The 19,370-nt window shown below is 41.0% G+C and overlaps 1 protein-coding gene across 4 annotated transcripts in view; it reads right to left on the bottom strand.

Moving 5' to 3' along the window:
• Positions 1-1,344: 1,344 nt before the first annotated feature.
• SKL2 (shikimate kinase like 2) overlaps positions 1,345-19,370 on the bottom strand; it is a 37,051-nt gene continuing 19,025 nt past the window's right edge. Inside the window, exons 5-9 of one of the 4 annotated variants that reach the window (XM_088980973.1) lie at positions 9,862-9,924; positions 9,655-9,744; positions 2,781-2,840; positions 2,488-2,664; positions 1,345-1,741 (exon numbers count right to left, since the gene is read on the bottom strand). In XM_088980973.1, coding sequence (XP_088837099.1) covers positions 1,638-1,741; positions 2,488-2,664; positions 2,781-2,840; positions 9,655-9,744; positions 9,862-9,924 — 494 coding nt within the window. In that variant the 3' untranslated portion in view covers positions 1,345-1,637. Of the gene's footprint in view, positions 1,742-2,487; positions 2,665-2,780; positions 2,841-9,654; positions 9,774-9,857; positions 9,925-19,370 lie in introns of all 4 variants that reach the window. The other 3 variants (XM_088980972.1, XM_088980975.1, XM_088980974.1) reach the window with 3 other exon arrangements.

Here is a 19,370-nt window from a genome sequence, read left to right on the forward strand (position 1 = left end):
AATTTTTATTTTCAATTATAATATATTATTATTATTTTAAATTTTATTGTAATTTTTTCAATTTAATTTTATTATTTCATATATGATTAAATCAATTCCATACATTAAATTCAAATGAAGCAAAATTTTAGATTTTTCTTTTCAATTTGTTAAGTGTTTGTGTTTTTGTTAATTTTTTATTTTTTAAATTATGTCGCTTTTTACTTAGCAAAAAAACAAAAAAAAAATCAAAAACTCATTGCTGGGCCACCCTAGCAAGGCATGGGCCTGCTATGTCTCCAGCCATGCCAAGCTCCCCTTTTGGGGGATTCATTTCGAGCAGGAATGGCCCGCTACAACGTGGATCGCCCACAAAAGTGGGCTACACCTCTAGAAGGCTCTAAAAGAGCAAAGGGAGACCATAAAAAATGTGGGCTTCAGTATGAAATTATCTAAGAACTTGCAATTTGACAGAAGAAGAAAAAATGGAGCAAGGTTTAGCTGAAGGCGATGGCTGTGCAGCAGGCTGTGGAACCAATAATAATGTTCTACACCAGTAATAAATTACATAGGACCCTCACCTTTTACAGTGGAGCCCATGAATTTATTACGGACGTGGCAGCCCGCTGAGCAGACATCGCGTTCAGCTAATCAGAATTCGAAAAAATGTTTCGATAGAGCACAATGGCAAGAAATATCCATGTAACCAACTCCTAAATAATTGGGATTAAGGCTGAATTTATCTCAAAATTACTTTTTTTTCAACACTTGTACTTAATCATATGATGTATAAATCCTACTGCATTACTGCATGTTTTCTACCTGTACAACAGCACCATTTTAATCGGTAACAATCAAGAATTTTATTAAATCGTAATAAAGATTGAGTTATATACAAAGCTACATGAATGATCGCTTGGTCATTTCTGTACAACAGCACCATTTAAGTAATATGTACCATACACCCCATTGTAGGCCATCTTGCCTACCTCCATTTTCAATTTGTAACTTACATTCGTACAATTAGTTCCCTAATCGAACTATCCCCCCAAAACAGTTGGTCCCTATGCACTCCTTGTCTAGTCAAGGAGTGTAAGTTGTTTCCTTATTAGAAAGCGTTTTCAAACTTATAATGGATTAAAAAGCAAAATTTTGCCTTTGGCTTTGCTTTGATTGGTATTGCTACCAAATTTTCTTGATGGTTCCAATTCCTTCAAGAAACTATTAGGTGTTGATTCCTAATAATTCCTCTAACTGTTGATTTCTGAGTACTTTTTTTATCTCCTTTTTTCTTATCTTTCAAGTATATCGTACATTGGTTTTATTTCTGGTCTCTTTTCAATCGATAACAGTTAACAAGCTATATTTTTCTTTCTCATGGACATAAGAATTAAATAAAGCAAAATCCTCAACATGTCAACGAGTTTGTAAGATGTATCATCAATGCACACAATAACGGTACAAAAGATAGGAAGAACCCAAGCATTTTGCAGAAAGAGCCCACCAACCATGTAGTTCCGACAATATGTCTCTGGAGACGGGTCGCTGAACTTGCAGTAAGAGCCCATAGCCCATGTACTCATTCCAAGATATTGTCTACAGAGATGCACTGCCTAAATTTGTAGAAACAGTCCACCATCCATGTATTCATTCCAAAACTACTCAGGGGATAGATTAGCTCCAGCTGATGGGTCCCAACCAGGAGGTTTGATGTTTGGCCAATCACCTCGGCATCCTAATCTGATGTAGAGACTCTTCTTCCCTTTAAAGTAATAGAAAACATTAACAGATATTTGAAAATTGAAAAACAATATTATTAACACATGCTAGTGGCACTGGCAACTGGTGAGTTAGCCTCTCTCTCTCACACACACATACAGGATGAAGATCATTTTTCCGTTTCAATTGGTAGACCTGTTCTCGGGCCGGGCCCATTAGAATTTTGACAAAATCCCCCAATCCCGGCCCATGAACAGCTCTATCAATTGGTGAGCTTCTACCAAGATCATAACAGAAACCTCATCCCTAGGTCATCCTAACCATCTACCAACCATACAATAAATCTGTATCTATTTTGGATTCACAAACTTCACAGTCCATAAGGACACAATCACACAAATGCTTAGATGGTTAGGATTATCAAATTGATGAAAATTAGTACTTTACCTCCTAGGCGGGATCTTTAAGTCAGCAGGAGATCAAACTACATTACTCTTATGCTGTGAAAAAACATGTTTATGAAGAAATATATAACTATGCATTAAGGGAAGAGCAGGCTCAGCCATTTCTTCCAGTTCAATAATTCTTGATACTTATTTTAGTCCAGTCAGAGACAAGCATGAGTAGAACACACACAATTTGTTAAAGTAATTGATCATAACTTGGATTTTTTTCACTCAATATAAACAAAAAATGGTGGAACTGAAATATGCACAATTTTTTTTTTTTAATGAATGGCTGAAATATACACAATTAGATAGTGATGTACATCAGAAGGCGGTTGTTTACCTGGAAGCTTTTTATCAGATAGGATTAACTGTTTAAGGGCACTCAAGGAAGCCTGGGCTACGGTTTGAGCAAGATCAGGATCCCATCCACCAAGCTTGACAACCACATCAGCATTTGAGTAGCCCTGACTTCCCTCTTGGATGTTCCTCCGAGCCTCCTCCCTTGCAGAATCTTCATCTACATTAACAAATTGTTGAAAGCAATAAAGCAGAACTCATCAGATAAGACTAATAATTTTCATTTGTAATAGTTGTAGCTAGTAAGACACTGGACTGCCATTCAATAGTCCCTACCCTGATGTCCTCTATAATAGGAGTTTACAAAGATACGTGACACCATCAAGTCCACTGGATCTGTATGGAAACCCAGAAAAAGTATGAGGAAGGCCACAAAAGGCCCACCACACCAGCAACCAGCCAAAGATTAAAGAAGCATAGCAAAAACCTCCAACCAAAGAATGATAAACCCAGCAGGGAAAAGCCAAAGAAAATCAAAACACACACACGCCAAAGAAAATCAAAACACACACACACACAAACACCAAAGAACAACAGCCTGACAGTCGAACAAGACTCACCCCTGCCCCTGCATAGAAGTTGCTCAGGCTATGAAAACAACCTTCCAACAAGCACCCCAGTCACCCAACCTACTGAGAAGTAACTTCATCAGTCTATAGATTATTGTTGGGAAGATAAAGTTTATGCAACCATAGTATGCCAAACTGCCAAAGAGAGACTATAGATAACAAGTACCAGTGCATCTGCCATAGCTTATGGTTTTAATAAATAGAAGGCTTCATTTGACCAATTGTGGAAGAATATTTATCCTGCCCAAAGGAGATTGTGTATTACCACACATGCTTTTCTACTTCTCGAAGAAATGCATCATTAGCCTAGAGGGGCTTCGAAAAGGGTCGAGGACAGTGTACTTTTAAGAGATATCATGCAGAGGCAATTCTTGCCATGCATACCAAAGTATGAAGTGGAAATTCTGAAATAAAAATCCCTAAATACTGCTGCAAGTAGAGATAGCAATTTGACCCGCCCCTGTCAGGGCTCTGACCTGCCTTGCCCCAGTTATGGTGGGTATTTTGACTGCTGATCGGGTTTTGGGCGGGGATGGTATTTTCCCAACCCCCAACCCCTGACACCAGCCCCAAACCTGCCCGACTAAAAAAGTCTGTGTGTAGGGGTGTCAATGGATCAGTTTTGGATTGGACCCCATCCAAACAAAAATCATTTTGGATGGATTGGACGGACCAACAAGACGTATTGAATTGGACCAGTCCAGACTTAATGGTCAAAAGTATATATTGGATTAGATTGGACCTGGTCCATCCGTGATGAATTTATATCAGATTGGGTTGGATTCAGCCAATATCCAGTCCATTGATAGAAGATAAGGATATAGGTGTCAATGGACCGGGTTTGGGTTAGAATTAATCTAAATAATAAATTTGAACAGACTGGATGGTCCAGACATTGAATTGGACCAGTCCAAAATGTTCACTGGATTGGATTGGACCTGGTCCATTTATAATGAGCCCATATTGGACTGGATCGGATTGGACCAAATCTAGTCCACTTGACACCCCTATGTGTGTGTTTGTGTTATGTATGTATATCTAGAACTATATTATATTATGTAATATACTAATATATATATATATATATATATATATTGGTAATAAATAAAAAGAAAATTTTATTGATAAAAGGAAGAGTACATCAACCAAGGTGATGAGAAATCACCACAACTTAAAACTCTATAAACAACTCAAAAAGAGTAGACATCAAAGAAGAGAGAGAAATACAAGATTAACTGCTTGAAATCCACTACAAGAAAAGACCATAAAACCAACACTAGAGCCTCCTTTGAAATCCCTTCAGATTCTGGTATTATAAGCACCCAAACTATTATCCTTTTCTCACATAAAATCAATGTTTAGATTTTAGAAAACCGGGCCGGGCATAGAACTGGAAAAGGGAACGGGTTAGAGGTTCAACTAGGGTCGAACCATGATGACGTGGCATATAGATATGTACTATGGGTCGTATAAATACTATATATCATATATTTTATAACTTCTGATATATTTAAATATGGTAGATAGATGGCAAGTTCCTTAATTTTTAAACCAAATGACTAGGGCTCAAGTCTCTTAATTACCTAATGGTAATTGAGTAATATATAGAAATTTGAGGTCATGGGTTCAGGTCTTACTAAATACATTTTAAAATTTCAATTGTTAAGGACCCGCGGTTCACAAAACTGGGACCGGTTCATTGGTTTTCCAGTTAAACCATCCGACCAGCCGGTTTTCACCAGTTTTTGATCAAATGCAGTTATTGGGATATGAAACAAACTGGCCAAGGTCCTGGGTCACGGTTCAACCAGTCCAACCGGCCAGTCCAGTTTTCTAAACACTGCATAAAATAGTGAACTCATCTCTTCTTCAACATATGATTTCAGAGATCCCTTTTGTTTCTTTCATTCCACACTTCCCAACGTATGACAAAAGGAACACATTTCCAAACCATCTTTACCTAAAAAGTTTCTTTCTATGTAGGCCAACAAGCAAAAAATGTCTCCAGGAGACCTAGGATTCACCATACTAGATCTGAAACAGCCCAAAGACATACCAAAAAAGCTTTCAGAAAGAGCAACCAAAGCACAGATGTAGCCATTCTCCTGCACAGTTTCACACAAGTAACACCTTCCTGGCAGTTGGATATCCCTTAAGAAACTCAGAGAAATAAACCAAAAAAACTTGCTTCTGAAGCAACACAATCCTCAGTCAACAAAACTGAGAATGCCCACCCGACAAAAAATCCCCCCAAACAGGAAACTCTAAACTAACCCTAAACATATCAAGGGCTTTCAGCACTCAGCGAGTACTGTAGCTCTAGCTCCCAAAAAGCTCCTGGTGTATTCTTCCCATCCTAAAGCCAATAAGCCCAACTTCTTACCCTCTTGGAGACTGGTTTCCAGCACCTTTTCCCCATCCACCTTTTGCTTAATTTTTTGAACTCTATCCAGTTCCACTCCCTCCTCTTCCTCTTCATCTTCACCAACTTCTGAAACATCCTCTTCCCTGACAACACCCCTTTTGAAATCTATCTAGAACTATATTATATTATATTATGTAATATTACATAATATAATATAATATAGTTCTAGAGAGATTTCAAAAAAAATAAAAAATAAATAAATTTGCAAGTAGGAATAGCCAGGGCAGGGCTAGGCAAATTCGGGGATCCCCATTTCCCATGGGGATGGGAATGGAATTGGGATTTCTAGCCCCATTTGGATACAGGCCGGGGTATTTTAGTTCGGGGTCGGGGACAGGGCATGCAATACTCAGCCCTGCCTCCTACCCCATTGTCATTCCTAGCTTCCAAGATGCCAGTTCCATAAAGCTAAAATTCCTAGACAATGATAGGATAAAGATAAAGAAAAAGAAATACAACTTTTCATTTCTCAAAGACAGGGATACAGAGAAAAGCATGCAGTGTTATATGTTGCCATCCTTCGTTTACAATTAGCCTTTCAACCATAGCATACCATTAAATTCAATGAAGCTTTTATAATATTTAAAAGCAGTATGCTAATCATATTTACATAGAAAGTGAATTGTAATATTTAAGTGTGGTAAAAGAAAAGTGAAAAAACATAGGCCTCAATCTTGACGAAAATCTCCATTTCAATTAATTTAAGAGGTGTACGACCTATATTTGCCTAACATTTTGAGGCATGTTTAGGAATTTTTCTTGCTGCCCCAGGGGCATGTGAGAAGAGGGATTGCATATACTCCATACTAGTGTTTTAAAAGGTGTGGGAGACGTACGCCTGGAGGCGGGTCTCCAGGCAAGGCACTCCCAAAACGCCCTGATGTTACGGTTCAAAGCAGGCTTAGCCTTGCCTACGCTTGGCAGGCTTACGTTAGGGACATGCCCGTCATTTTCGCCTGTAAGACTTTTGGGAGAACTGATGTCATCTTCAGGCAGACCACCGAAAGCTTAACGTACTCTTTGAGGAGGGGTGGTCCACCTCCTTGGGTGCCTAACCTTGGCACTCCTAGACCATCATCCCCTTGCGGGGCGGCCCTGGTTAACGGCTAGCATGGCTACCAGGGTTCCTCATGGGCGCACACTTGCTCATGGGGACAGTGTTGGACCGGCACTGCGCTACCGATACTCAAGGGAGGCTTGGCACGCGGGCCTGGCTCAAGCATGTCCCTTCACCTCGCCAGCCCCTTGCCCAAGCTGATTGAGCTATCCCGTTGCCCCTAGCGCATGGGTGTGTTCCGGCCCAAGCGGTTGCCTATCATCATGGCACACAGGTGCCTGTCATCATCGGCATACAGGAGACCCTACACATCGGTGCCAAGTCACCTCATTGGCGCATGGTCGCCTTCCATTATGGTTGTCCCCCTTTAGCACGTAAGCAGCGCCTCCCATGGACCGGTCTGAGCCAGGAGAGTGCCCCGGCCATTGGACTTGAGGTCATGATCCAGTGCTACTGACGTTGGTGGAGCCATCCCATCGGGCAACTCCTAGCCTCTAAGCGCACAAAGGCTTGTCCTGGCCTGCCTTGGCCAGGACGCCGCACGGGTTTCTTCCGCTATAGAATTACCCCCATGACACTGAGGCGTTGACACCTCTGAGGCGTATGCCTCAGGTGCAAGAGGCGTACACCTCTTGCGCTTTTTTCATGAGGCGTGCTAGAGGCATACGCCTCATGCACATCTGATATAAAAAGACAAAAAAAGAAAAAGAAAAAGAAAAAAGAAAAAAAAGGAAAGGAAATGAAAGGAAAAGAAAGGGAAAAAGAAAAAGAGAAGAAAAAAAGAGAAAAGGAAAGGGAAGGGAAGGGAAGAAAAGATAAGGAGAAAGAAAGTAGTTTGCCCCTTGCCCCTTCGACTCCCCCAGACCTCCCCCCCTTGAACTAATGTTATGCATCTTTATTCTTCTTAATATAAAAGTTATTTATTAAAAATAAAGAAAAAATGAGATCCCCCCTCCTCTTAAGAAGGCTTACGGCTCCTTGTGTTCAGGAGGCTTACGCCTCTTGCATTCTGAACTACGCCTCACGCCTCTAGGTAGTGGAACACCTTGTGTCACGCCTCCGTGTTTTAAAACATTGCTCCATACTTAAAAGAGTATCATAGTAGTGTACATCTAGGGTATGATATCGTTTTCTTTCTTCAGCCCAAGAGGAGTGTTATTGTACTTGTACATATTTTGCTCCTCTTAATAAAACCTAATTGTGCCTTTGAATTATAGGAACTTGAATTCTAATTTTGGGTGCTCATAGGTTTCCAATCCATGCATTTTTGGGGAATTTGAATCTCCACCCACTGGAGTGTTTTATGAAGTGTCATAAGACAATTTATACAGAACCCTTGGGTTCCACACTAGGATGCACTGATGAAAATTGTACGCTATTTAAAAGGATCTCTGGGACATGAATTGTTACATAGGGAAGGTGACAAATTGGAAGTAGACAGATATATAGATGCTGATTGGGCTGGCTCCATCTCTCTAACAGAAGGCCTACATCTTGTCATTGCACCTTGCTAGGTGGAAATTTAGTTATGTGAAAGTATAAGATATATGGTTGTTGCAAGAAAAAGTGTCAAGACTGAATATGGAACTATGGCCTATGGCTCACACCATGTGTGAGTTGGTTTAGTTGAAGCATCTTCTTCAAGAAATTGGATACACTGTGACTACTCTTATGAAGTTATATTATGATCACTGAGCTGCTGTCCATATAGCTTCCAGTCAAATTCTCCATGAGAGAACCAAGCACAAGAGAAATCGATTACCACTTTGTAACAGAGAAAGCCCTTGAAGGAATTATATGTAGTGTTCATGTGAAATTTGAAAATCAGTGGAAATATTTGTTTACTAAGGCTGTTTTTTTGCAGTACAATTCTGAACCAGATATGAATTTAGCACCTAGTTCAGTTCTGCATCCGTTTGTCTCTAACTATGATTTGCACTCCTACCTGATAAAAAATTTTTACTTTCTTCTCCTCCTATGTCAATTCTCTCATATAAAGTGGGGACCACATCATCTTGCATCATACCTCTCTCCAAAACAAATAAACCTCCTCCTACTTCCATTCTCTTTCATATAAAGTAGAGACAATTTCATTTTGCTTCTCAAAAACAAATAAGACAAAAGGCAAATCTGAAACAAATTTAAAGCAAAATTTACACTCAACCCTTTTATACTCCCATTCATTAACACCAGTGCAAATGAAATCCACACTGCAAAAAACTTAGTCTAAGAATTTAAGTAGGATGAGGGTGGAATACATATATAACAAGTTGAGATATATTCTCCAGCTTGAGGGGAAGTTAAGTGACATGTAAATGGGTGTTCATGTCATTTTGTTCTGTTTTATCTTTCTATGGATCTGCCCCCAACTTAATAGGAGCATATTAGACATTTTTATATTTATAATCTAATGCAATCCTATTTATAGTAATCGACTGGGAGGGAAGAACAACTTTTCTCCCATTCAAATCATTCCCAAACTCTTCTCCTCTCTTCTCTCCCCTGCATAGACAGCAACCAATACCATATTCTGATTTCAGAATAGTTTTAATAAAGCAGCAGGATTACATAATGTTGTGTTTGATAAGAGTGGAAAAAGTGAATGCACTGACGTGAATGAAAAACGTGTTCAATAGAAAGATGAAAACCTGGTACGGTTGTGCACTGATAAATTTACAGTGTCTTGTTTGGTTGTGATGGGTGCAAACATGAATCTCAAGACCAGAACCAACCTATTTTGCATTGACCAACTTTGAGTGCAAAGTTTGTTTCCATTTTTCCAAAGCAAACTTTGATCCCATTTTGAATGCAAAAACAGTTGAAAAAAAGTACTTTCATTTTCAGTATAAAAGCACATTCTTACCAAACACCTGCAAAACTGAATCGGAGTGCAAATTCACTTTGGTTATGCAGTTGCACTCCTACCAAACAGAACCTATATGACCTTAGAAAGATCGAAGCGTAGATACACTCTAGGATATAAGAACATCTTTTTATCAATGGGGAAGTTTTACAAGGTCATGAAACAAAAATAGTAAAAACTGTTTTAAGTGATGAAAAAAATAGCGTTGAACATTGAAACAAAACAAACAAACTTGCCTGAAGCTTTAGATTTTGACAACCACACTGTAAACCCTGCATAAAGATGCCTCCACTTATCAGCCCTTCCAGCAGCTCCATGACTCCCTCCTAATGTTGCAACAACAGCACGGACGTGACTGCAACATAAAGGCATGAAGCAATGTCTACAAGTTTCCTACATTTTTAAAATGATACAACAAAATTCAACCCATGGATCATACCTACTGAGGCTTTCTAATATGGCTGCTTCCACTTCTGCTACAGAATCCACCCCTTCGGACTTCACCCCTGGAAGTGATTATACTAGTTAATGCACTGCAAGATGGTTGATACAAAGTTACCAAGCTATAGTTATAGCATGAGTAGATAACTGAAATTCATGAAGAGATGGAATGTTACAGAAATAGTTTTATTATAATTTTCTAAAAGAAACAAACTCCCCTGAGAGCATCCAACCTGTGGGAAAAAAAATGCCAAAGGTTAAGTCCATATCCAGTCTGCCTCCCAAGACCCTGGATTGTGTATGTGTGTATATACATTTTTTCATCAACCTTATTATTTAAAACTGAAAAGATTATTGTGCAATTAGGGTAGCAATAGTAGGATGCATTCAATTAAAGAAATGGTGTTCGTGCAGGCAGGTCAGTGGAGGAGATCCTTGAAGATAGAAGCAAAAAATTTCCTGTTCGAAGAGATGAGAATCAAGGGGAAGGTAAGACTGAAGGTAAGGGAAGCGAAAAAGGGTACAATATTGCTGGAAGGATTAGAAGTGATCGAGTGGCTAAGAGAGTTCATAGCTGGAGCCTGTTCAAAAGGTAAGCAGATAAACTGGCAGGATTTTAGTACATTAGAAGGGAGAAGAAATGTTGTTGAATGTAAGAGGAATAGAAAAGGCTTCTTCATAGCTTTGGCTGAATTTTTTGGTAAGGGACGAAGGCAACTGGTGTGTCTACCAGCAGGAAAAGAGAACTGAGGATGGAGGGAAGTTGACTGCTTGCTCAAAGAGTAGCAAATGATAAAAAAGCCTCCATAAGGGAGAAGGCATATCTCAGCAACAGCAGGGTAGAACAAGGGCCAGTGGTCATGGCAAAAACAAAAGGCCAATGCAGAATGGTGGGAGGTCTAGAGAGAGAAGAGTGGGATAGTAAGTTTGTGATACAAGCCAAGGAAAAGGTTAATGATTGGAGGAGGGTAGCTGACTTACTGGCAACCAGGTTGAAGCTGAAGAGTGTCTTCATAGTAACCCCCTTTGATAACTGTAAAGCCGTCCTAGATCCAGTAGAGAATGAATTGGAAATATCAGCTATCAACTTTCAGGCTGATTTCGGATCATTCACAGTCTTTAAATGGAATCCAACATCCAACTCCAAGGATTTATTTGTCGAAGATGGTGTGGTGGTGTGTGTAATAGGCTTTCCATTTCATCTGTGGAAACAAGAAGTAGCAGAGTCTATGGCAGTATTGTGTGGAGGAATCTTGAAATAATCTTTCTGGGGTGATCTTTATTCAGTAGCAATCCTGCTAAGTGGTGTGAAGCCAGAAGACATTCCACGAAAGGTAGAGGTATGAACAGAGGGGAGTTTTGTCTCTGTGTGGCTAGCATCTTCCATTGAAACAGGGCTGTGGAAGGAGGCTCGTATGGTAGGAGGGGAGAAGGAGGAAGAAGCATTATGTGGACTTGTGAGATTGGTTAATTCAAATGGGAAGGAATGTTTCACTAAAAAGGGCCAACAAATTCTGGGAAGCCAAAAAGCTTTGGGGCAGATGGAAGGTCAAACCTGTAGAAAGCAAGAAAAGGCTATGACAAATGGCAGATCTTTTGCACAGGTGGTGTCAGGGGAAATAGACAAAAATATACCAGTGTCTAAAGGGAGAGGGCTGAACCACCAACGTCAGACAGGGAGGGTTGCTGGTTCGACCATTAAAACAGGGGGGTGTGATTTGTTAAGAGGTCATATGGGAGAAAAAGACTTAGAAAATGGGCCCAGTCGAGTGGATCCCTTTTCTGGTGGGCCGGAGAAGGCAACTCAAGTAAAGGCTTTAAAGCTGGATTCTTATATTACAAGTTTTGAGCCCAAGGCCCATTACAAGACAGATGGGCCAAGGGACCCTTTAAGTAAGCACGTGACTAGGAGGAGGGATGAGCTGATAGATGAGATTAAGCGTCTATCTTCTTCTACCCCAAATCCCTCCTTTCGGTCAAACAGTTCAGGCGCAAAATCTCAAGACTCTCAGTCTCAAGGCTCTCTACAGTGGGTCCCATCCAACCTGGCGAACCGTCTCTCACCAGATAGGCGCAACCCGAGATACCTGAAGCCTAGTGATTTGAACAGAACAGGGTTTGAAGATTGGTTGAGTGAACAAAACAGCAGTGACGATTCTGATAGAGATGAAACTTTAAGTTTGGGAAGTTTGTCTCCGAAAATCAGCAATGATTCACTTGAAATAGAAAGTTTGCATACAGAGCTGTTGTTTTTAGAGGAAGAGATTGAAGAGGCAGGTGGCAGGAAGACTAGAAATGGCAAAAAAAATGGTCCTAAAGTTGTGAAAACTCCTCTTCCCTTCGTCGAGGGAGCTGACCCTGAGTCTAATGAATTACAGGATGTTGGTGGAGGGGGACAAGAATCAGCTGTGAGGATGGATGTGGGTATTCCAATGTCAGAAACACAGAGAAAGGATTTCCAAGTGGGTAGGTCGTCAGGAAGTGATTCTTTCACTATGTCTACTTCACAACTTTGTCCAAAATGGGGAAAGGCCTTAAAACCATTTGTCACCTGTCAGCAACTCAATTCCAGTGATTCTAGTCCTACCCAGTCCTACCAGGTATGGGTGTCAATTCTTTTTTAGGTACTGACTTGTCTGCTATGCCTGTAACAGATATTCCAGCTTCCCATCCAGGAGGTTCTAATGCAAGAGAGAGGGTGATAGTGGAAGGAGGAGAGAGGGTGATGGAAGGAAGTAGTAAGGGGGAGGTGGACAGAATTTGGGAGTTGATATGTACAATGATGGAGGAACTAAAAAAAAAGGAAAGATTCTTAGAGAGATGTTGTAGCCAAAATAAGTGTGAGCAGGGTAAAATTCTTCCTCAGACATTGGCTGGAAAGGATGGAGAAAAGAAAGAGGATGATTGTCGTATTAGGAAGTGGGGGGGGAAGGAACAAAGAATAAAAAAAGATCTAAAGTGGAAAGGCTAATCTTAGACATTGAGGGAGATTTAGAATTTATTGGTAGAGGAGATAGAAGGAAGGGCCTAAATGAGGAGATTATGGCATTTTCATGGGTTTTTTGCTATTTTGTCTCGATGAAAACTATTAGTTGGAATGTAAGAGGGTTAGGGAGTGCAAGAAAGAGAAAGGTGATCAAAGACCTACTCAGAAGGGAAAAACCCGATATTGTGTTGTTACAAGAATCCAAGATGATGGAATTAGATGGGAGATGGGTGAGGAGTTTTTGGAGGTCTAGAGGTTTAGGTTGGAGCTCGTCTCCTTCTTGGGGAGCCTCGGGGGGGATCGTAACACTGTGGAGGGAGGATGTGGTGGAAGTAGTGGAAGAATTGATAGGCAGATTCTCATTTTCCATTAAGTGTAAGAATGTAGAGGATGGGTGTGTATGGGTCTTAACCAATGTTTATGGCCCTAATTCCTATAGAGAGAGAAATGAGATGTGGGAGGAACTATATACAATCAAGGGGCTATGGGATGACCCTTGGTGCCTGGGCGGGAATTTTAATGTCATTAGATTCTCTGATGAAACCAGTAATCGCCAACAGGTAATTACAACAAGCATGAGGAAATTTAATGGTTTTATTAAAGAATGCGAACTGAAGAAAATACCTCTGCTGCAAGCCAGTTACACTTGGTCCAACCTTCAAGAAACCCCTTTGTGTTCGAAGTTGGACAGGTTCTTATTTAACCTTGCCTGGGAGAATAGTTTGGAAAACTTGGTTGCTAGAGCATTACCCAGGATCACCTCTGATCACTGTCCTATCCAGATAGGTACTGAGTTTTTTCTTATAGGACCCAAACCTTTTAGATTCGAAAATATGTGGCTTACCCATCCAAATTTTGTGAAAAAAGTGAAGGAATGGTGGGGTGAGGAGGAGAGGGGGGTAAGATGGAAGGGGATCAAGTTTCATAAGAAATTAAAAAGGTTGAGAGCCAAAATAAATGAGTGGAATAGAGATCATTTTGGTAGAATTGAGGAGCAAAAATTTTGCCTAATCTCTCGAATAGAAAACTTGGATGTAAAGGAATCTCAAAATGGGTTGATCGAGGAGGACAGAGTGTTAAGGAGACAATTGAAAAAGGATTTGGAACAATTGTTACTGAGGGAAGAAATCAGTTGGAGACAAAAATCTAGACACAAGTGGATTAAGGAAGGCGATGGGAACACTAGATTTTTCCATGATTTGGCAAATGGGAGACAAAGAGAGAATCTTGTGACCAAGCTAGAGATAGGAGAGGAGGTGATTACCAACCAGGATGACATAGCCAGAAAATTTGTGGACCACTTCAAATCGATTTATAGAAGACCTTTGAGTGAGAGAGCAGTCGTGGAAGGGGTGGAATGGCCGAGAATTGATGACGGAGCGGCAAGGTGGCTGGAAAGGGATTTCGAGGAAGAAGAGATTTAGTGTTGTCTTTCTAATGGATAGATCCAAGGCTCCAGGTCCAGATGGCTTTACAATGGGTTTTTATCAAGACTATTGGGAGGTGTTGAAAGAGGGTTTAGTTGAAGTCTTTAAGGAATTTGCAGACAATCAAATTATAAGCCCTATAATTAACGCCACCTTTTTGGCCTTGATACCTAAGAAGAATGATGCCAAGCATCTATAAAATTCTGGCTAAAGTGCTCTCATTGAGGATCAAAATAGTCCTCCCTTCTATCATTAGTGAAACTTAGGGGGCTTTCATTCAAGGGCAACAAATAACAGATCAGATCTTAATTGCGAATGAGTGTGTGGAGGAAATGAAAAGATTTAGGAAGAGAGGTTTCATTTGTAAATTGGATCTTGAAAAGGCCTATGATTTGGTGGATTGGGAGTTTCTATTAGAGGTTATGTGAAACTGCGGATTTGGGGACAAGTGGTGTAGTTGGATTTTTGGGTGTATTAGCACTTGTCACTACTCTATTCTGGTAAATGGTATGGTGAAGGACTTTTTTCCAGCTCGCAGGGGTGTCAGGCAAGGGGATCCACTCTCACCCTTCCTTTTTACCTTAATAGCTGATGTGATTAGTAGGATCATTACTAAGGCTGACAGTGAAGATGCCATTAGGGGTTGGAGAATAGGGAGACACCAAGTCCCCGTCACCCACCTTCAGTTTGTAGATTAGCTAATGATCTTTTGTGAAGGAGGTTTTAGCGAAAATGTAGCAAACCTAAACGAGCTAATCAAAGGATTTGAAAGTATTTCTAATTTGAGAATAATTTTGGAAAAGAGCTGCATAGCGGATATAAATTTGAAGGTAGGGGAGGTCGAGGCTATTGCGGAGTGTCTTGAGTGTTCCACCTCTACTTGGCATATGTCATATTTAGGGCTTCCTTTAGAGGCAAATCCTAGGGAGAGTAGATTTTGGACCCCAGTGATAGAAAAGTTTGAGAAGAGATTAGCCTCATGGAAGAGGAATTATGTCTCTTTAGGAGGGAGAATTACCCTAATAAGAGCTACCTTTGCTAACTTACCTACCTATTTTTTGTTTGTATTTAGGATACCAGTTAGGGAAGCTAGGAAACTAGAGAAGTTGATGAGAGATTTCTTATGGGAGCTGGGACAAGAAAAAAATGATCACTTGGTTAATTGGGAAATTGTGTGCAGAAGTAAAGAAGAGGGGGATTTGGGAAAGGTAACTAGAAAAAATCAAGCGCTGTTAGGGAAATGGTTGTGGTGATGGCCATTGGAAAGAGAGAGATTGTGGCATGAGGTGGTGGGAAGCATTCATGGGAGGTAAGAGAATGGATGGGATGTTGGTGTATCAAGGCAAGCTAACCTAGCAGCACCTTGGAAGGCCATTCACAACACCCTTCCTCAATTCCTCAAATTTATCAGGTATGAAGTTTGTTCTGGAAACACTGTTCATTTTTGGAAGGATATTTGTGTAGGAGACACACCTTTAAAGGATTTGTTCCCATCGCTATTTCATATTTCTTTGTACAAAAAAGAGGTGGTCGCAAAATTTGTCTCACCTTTGGGAACACCCTTAGATCCTACTTGGGATTTTGGGTTTCGTAGAGGACTTAGGGATGATGAAATTGAATCTCTTTGTCTTGCTTGGTTGTCTTAATCAGGTTTGTTTGGATCCCTCTAAGCCAGATAAGAGGGTATGGACTCCTAGACCCAATGGAACCTTCACTTGTGCTTCTTTCTTCAAGTCCATCAAAAGAAATTTGGTGCAGGCCAGTTCCCCAAAAAATTATAGCGTTTTGTTGGGAAGTATTCCATGGGAAAGTAAACACTCTAAATAACCTACAAAAGAGAAGACATTTCCTCTGTATTTCTCCTAATTGGTGTATCCTCTATAAAGTTCACGGTGAGGATTGTTACCACCTATTAATATCTTGTCCCTTTTCTACAGACCTTTGGGTTTGGCTACTTTCGTTGTTTGGGAGTAGTTGGAGTCTACCAGCAAAAGTTCACACGCTCTTCAACCATTCTACCTTTTATTGGCCTACAACAATAGGGAGAATTATGTGGAGATGTGTTCGTGATGCCTTGATTTGGACTCTTTGGGAAGAAAGGAATATTAGAATTTTTCAAGAAAAGGAAAGGAACAGTTAGGAATTGAAAGACTGTGTGTTAAATAGGGCAATACCTTGGCTGAAGACCTTGGAAATCTTTCATCAATTCTCCTTTAATGACCTTTGGAGAAATTGGTCAGCAGTAGCGAGGTGTTCATCTCTAAAGGACAAATCAATTACAAGCTGGTCTCCTCCATCCGAAGGCTCACTGAAGTTGAACTTTGATGGAAGTAGCATGGGTAATCCAGGATTATCTGGAATGGGGGTGCTTTGAGAAATGAGAAGGGAGAGATTTTGTTGCTCTACTCAGGTCCCTTGGAAATTGGGGACTCCATCAGGGCAGAACTTTTAGCTGTTGTACAAGGGGTGCAATTTGCAAACCAGCTGGAGGTACAACACCTAACAATGGACCTGAGTAGGAGAGGAAAGAAGAAGAGAGAAAAGAGAAGAAAGAGAGAAAGGCTGGTTCGAATTAGAGAAAAAGTAATCCCTAGATTCGGCCAGACCTGTTATTATATTATTAACTTATTGGAAAAGACTTAAGTGGCCTTCTTTAAGTAAGAGGCACTCGAACTCACATAACAGTACACATCAACATTCTCAACAAGTACAAAGACCGAAATACCCCTTCACTAACACCACTAACACTCCCCCTCAAGCTAGTGAGTATATATCATATAATCCCAGCTTGTTACATATGTAGTCCACTCTCCCCCGACTCAAACATTTTGTAAACAAGTCTGCCCACTGATTTCCCGTACTAACATATGCAGTTTCTATCACCCCATTCAGCACCTTCTCTCTCACAAAATGACAGTCAACTTCGATGTGCTTGGTTCTTTCATGAAACACCGGATTGGAAGAGATATGAACCACTGCCTGATTGTCACAATAGAGCTTCATTGAAGTACTGATGTCATATCCTATCTCCTGTAGAAGGTTCCTCAGTCACACTAATTCACAAGCAGTATGTGCCATGGCCCTATATTCTGCTTCTGCACTGCTTCTTGCCACAGCTGTTTGCTTCTTACTTTTCCACGTTACCAGGTTACCCCCCAGAAAGGTGCAATAGCTTGTGGTAGATCATCTATCAGACATAGAACTTGCCCAATCAGCATCGGTGTATCCTTCTACTACCAGTTTTCCACCACTCCTGTACAGCAAACTACGACCAGGAGCTCCTTTCAGATACCTCACAATCCTTAGCACTGCATTCCAATGTGGGACCAAAGGTTTCTGCATGAACTGACTCACCACACTAACTGCAAATGAAATATTTGGCCGAGTAATGGTTAGATAGTTTAGTTTGCCTACAAGTCGTCGGTATCTGCCAGGGTCTTCAAATACTTCACCTATATCACTGCTCAGCCTCGTATTTGTTGCCATAGGTGTCTCAACCGGTTTAATACCCAACAACCCTGTTTCCTCCAGTAAATCAAACACATATTTCCTCTGACACAAATTAATGCCATGCTTAGATCTTGCTACTTCTATGCCCCAAAAAGTATTTCAACTTGCCAGGGTCCTTTGGCTAAAAGTGTTCCTGTAGGAATGCCTTCAATCTATCAATGCCCATTTTATCATTCCCAGTCACAACGATATCATCCACATACCACCAATATTATTTTGCCTGCCAAAGAGTCAAAACTGAAGACAAAGTGATCAACTTGGCACTATTTCATACCAAACTTTTTGACCACCTCACTGAACCTACCAAACCATGCTCGAGGGGATTGTTTAAGTCCATAAATAGCCTTGTTAAGTCTGCATACCTTACCATCCTCCCCCTGAGCAACAAACCCTGGAGGTTGCTCCATGTAGACCTCCTCGAGCAAATCACCATGCAAAAAGGCATTTCTGATATCTAGCTGATGGAGAGGCCAATCATACATAACTGCAAGGGAGATGACGACACAAACTGACCCTATCTTAGCAACTGGGGAGAATGTCTCTGTGTAGTCAATGCCATAGGTTTGGGAGTACCCTTTGGCAACCAGTCGCGCCTTTAGGCGCTCTGCTATGATGCAGAGCAGAGAGCTCTTCTTCCATAGCACGGCACCACTCTGGAGAGGTAAGGGCTTCCTGGACATCCTTAGGAACAACCACGGAGGATAACAAAGAGATGAACTAGCGATGGGAGGCGGAGAGGTGGGTAAGTGAAACAAAATTGGAAATAGGGTGAAGGGTGCAAGTACGTTTACCTTTCCGGAAGGCAATAGGAAGATCTAGGTCAGAGGCTGGTGTCGGAGCTGGAGCTGAATCTGTCGACGATGATAAAGTTGGAGGAGTTGTAGCCGGTACACGTGGGCGATGTGTATACACGTGACGGATGGGTGGACGGTCAACCGGCGGTGGTACCAGAGGCAAGGACGTAGGCATTACTGAAACCAGAGGAGGTGGATCAGCCACAAGAAGAGGAAGAGGAGGTGGTGATGTGGAGGAAGCAGCAGCACCGGACCCCACGAAGAACGGAGTAGACTCGAAGAATGTAACATCAACACATACCAAGGAACGACGAGAACTGAGATGATAACACTTGTACTCGTTCTGAGTTCGAGAATAGCCAAGGAAGATACACTTCAAGGAACGTGCATCTAACTTGTCAGTCCCGGGACTCAGATTATGAACAAAGCAGACACATCCAAATACCCGAGGAGAAAGCGGAAACAAAGACATGTTGGGGAATAAGACACTAAAAGGAGAACGACCATCAAGGATAGACGTGGGCATCCGATTAATTAAGAAACAAGAGATGAGCATTGCATCGCTCCAAAAGGTTTTGGGAACATTCATGTGGTGCATGAGGGAGTGTTTCGTTTCTACAAGATGGCAGTTCTTTCTCTCAGCAACCCCATTTTGTTGCGGAGTGTAGGTACATGAAGTTTGGTGTATAATGCCATGTTGGTCCAAATATTCTTGAAAAGACGAAGACAAGTATTCACGACCATTATCAGAACGAAAAATTTTGATGTGAACACCAAATTGATTGCAGATCTCA

Source organism: Nelumbo lutea, chromosome 3 (genome assembly GCF_056320005.1).
Source record: "Nelumbo lutea isolate HS-2025 chromosome 3, American lotus-T2T, whole genome shotgun sequence".
NCBI classification, from domain to species: domain Eukaryota; kingdom Viridiplantae; phylum Streptophyta; class Magnoliopsida; order Proteales; family Nelumbonaceae; genus Nelumbo; species Nelumbo lutea.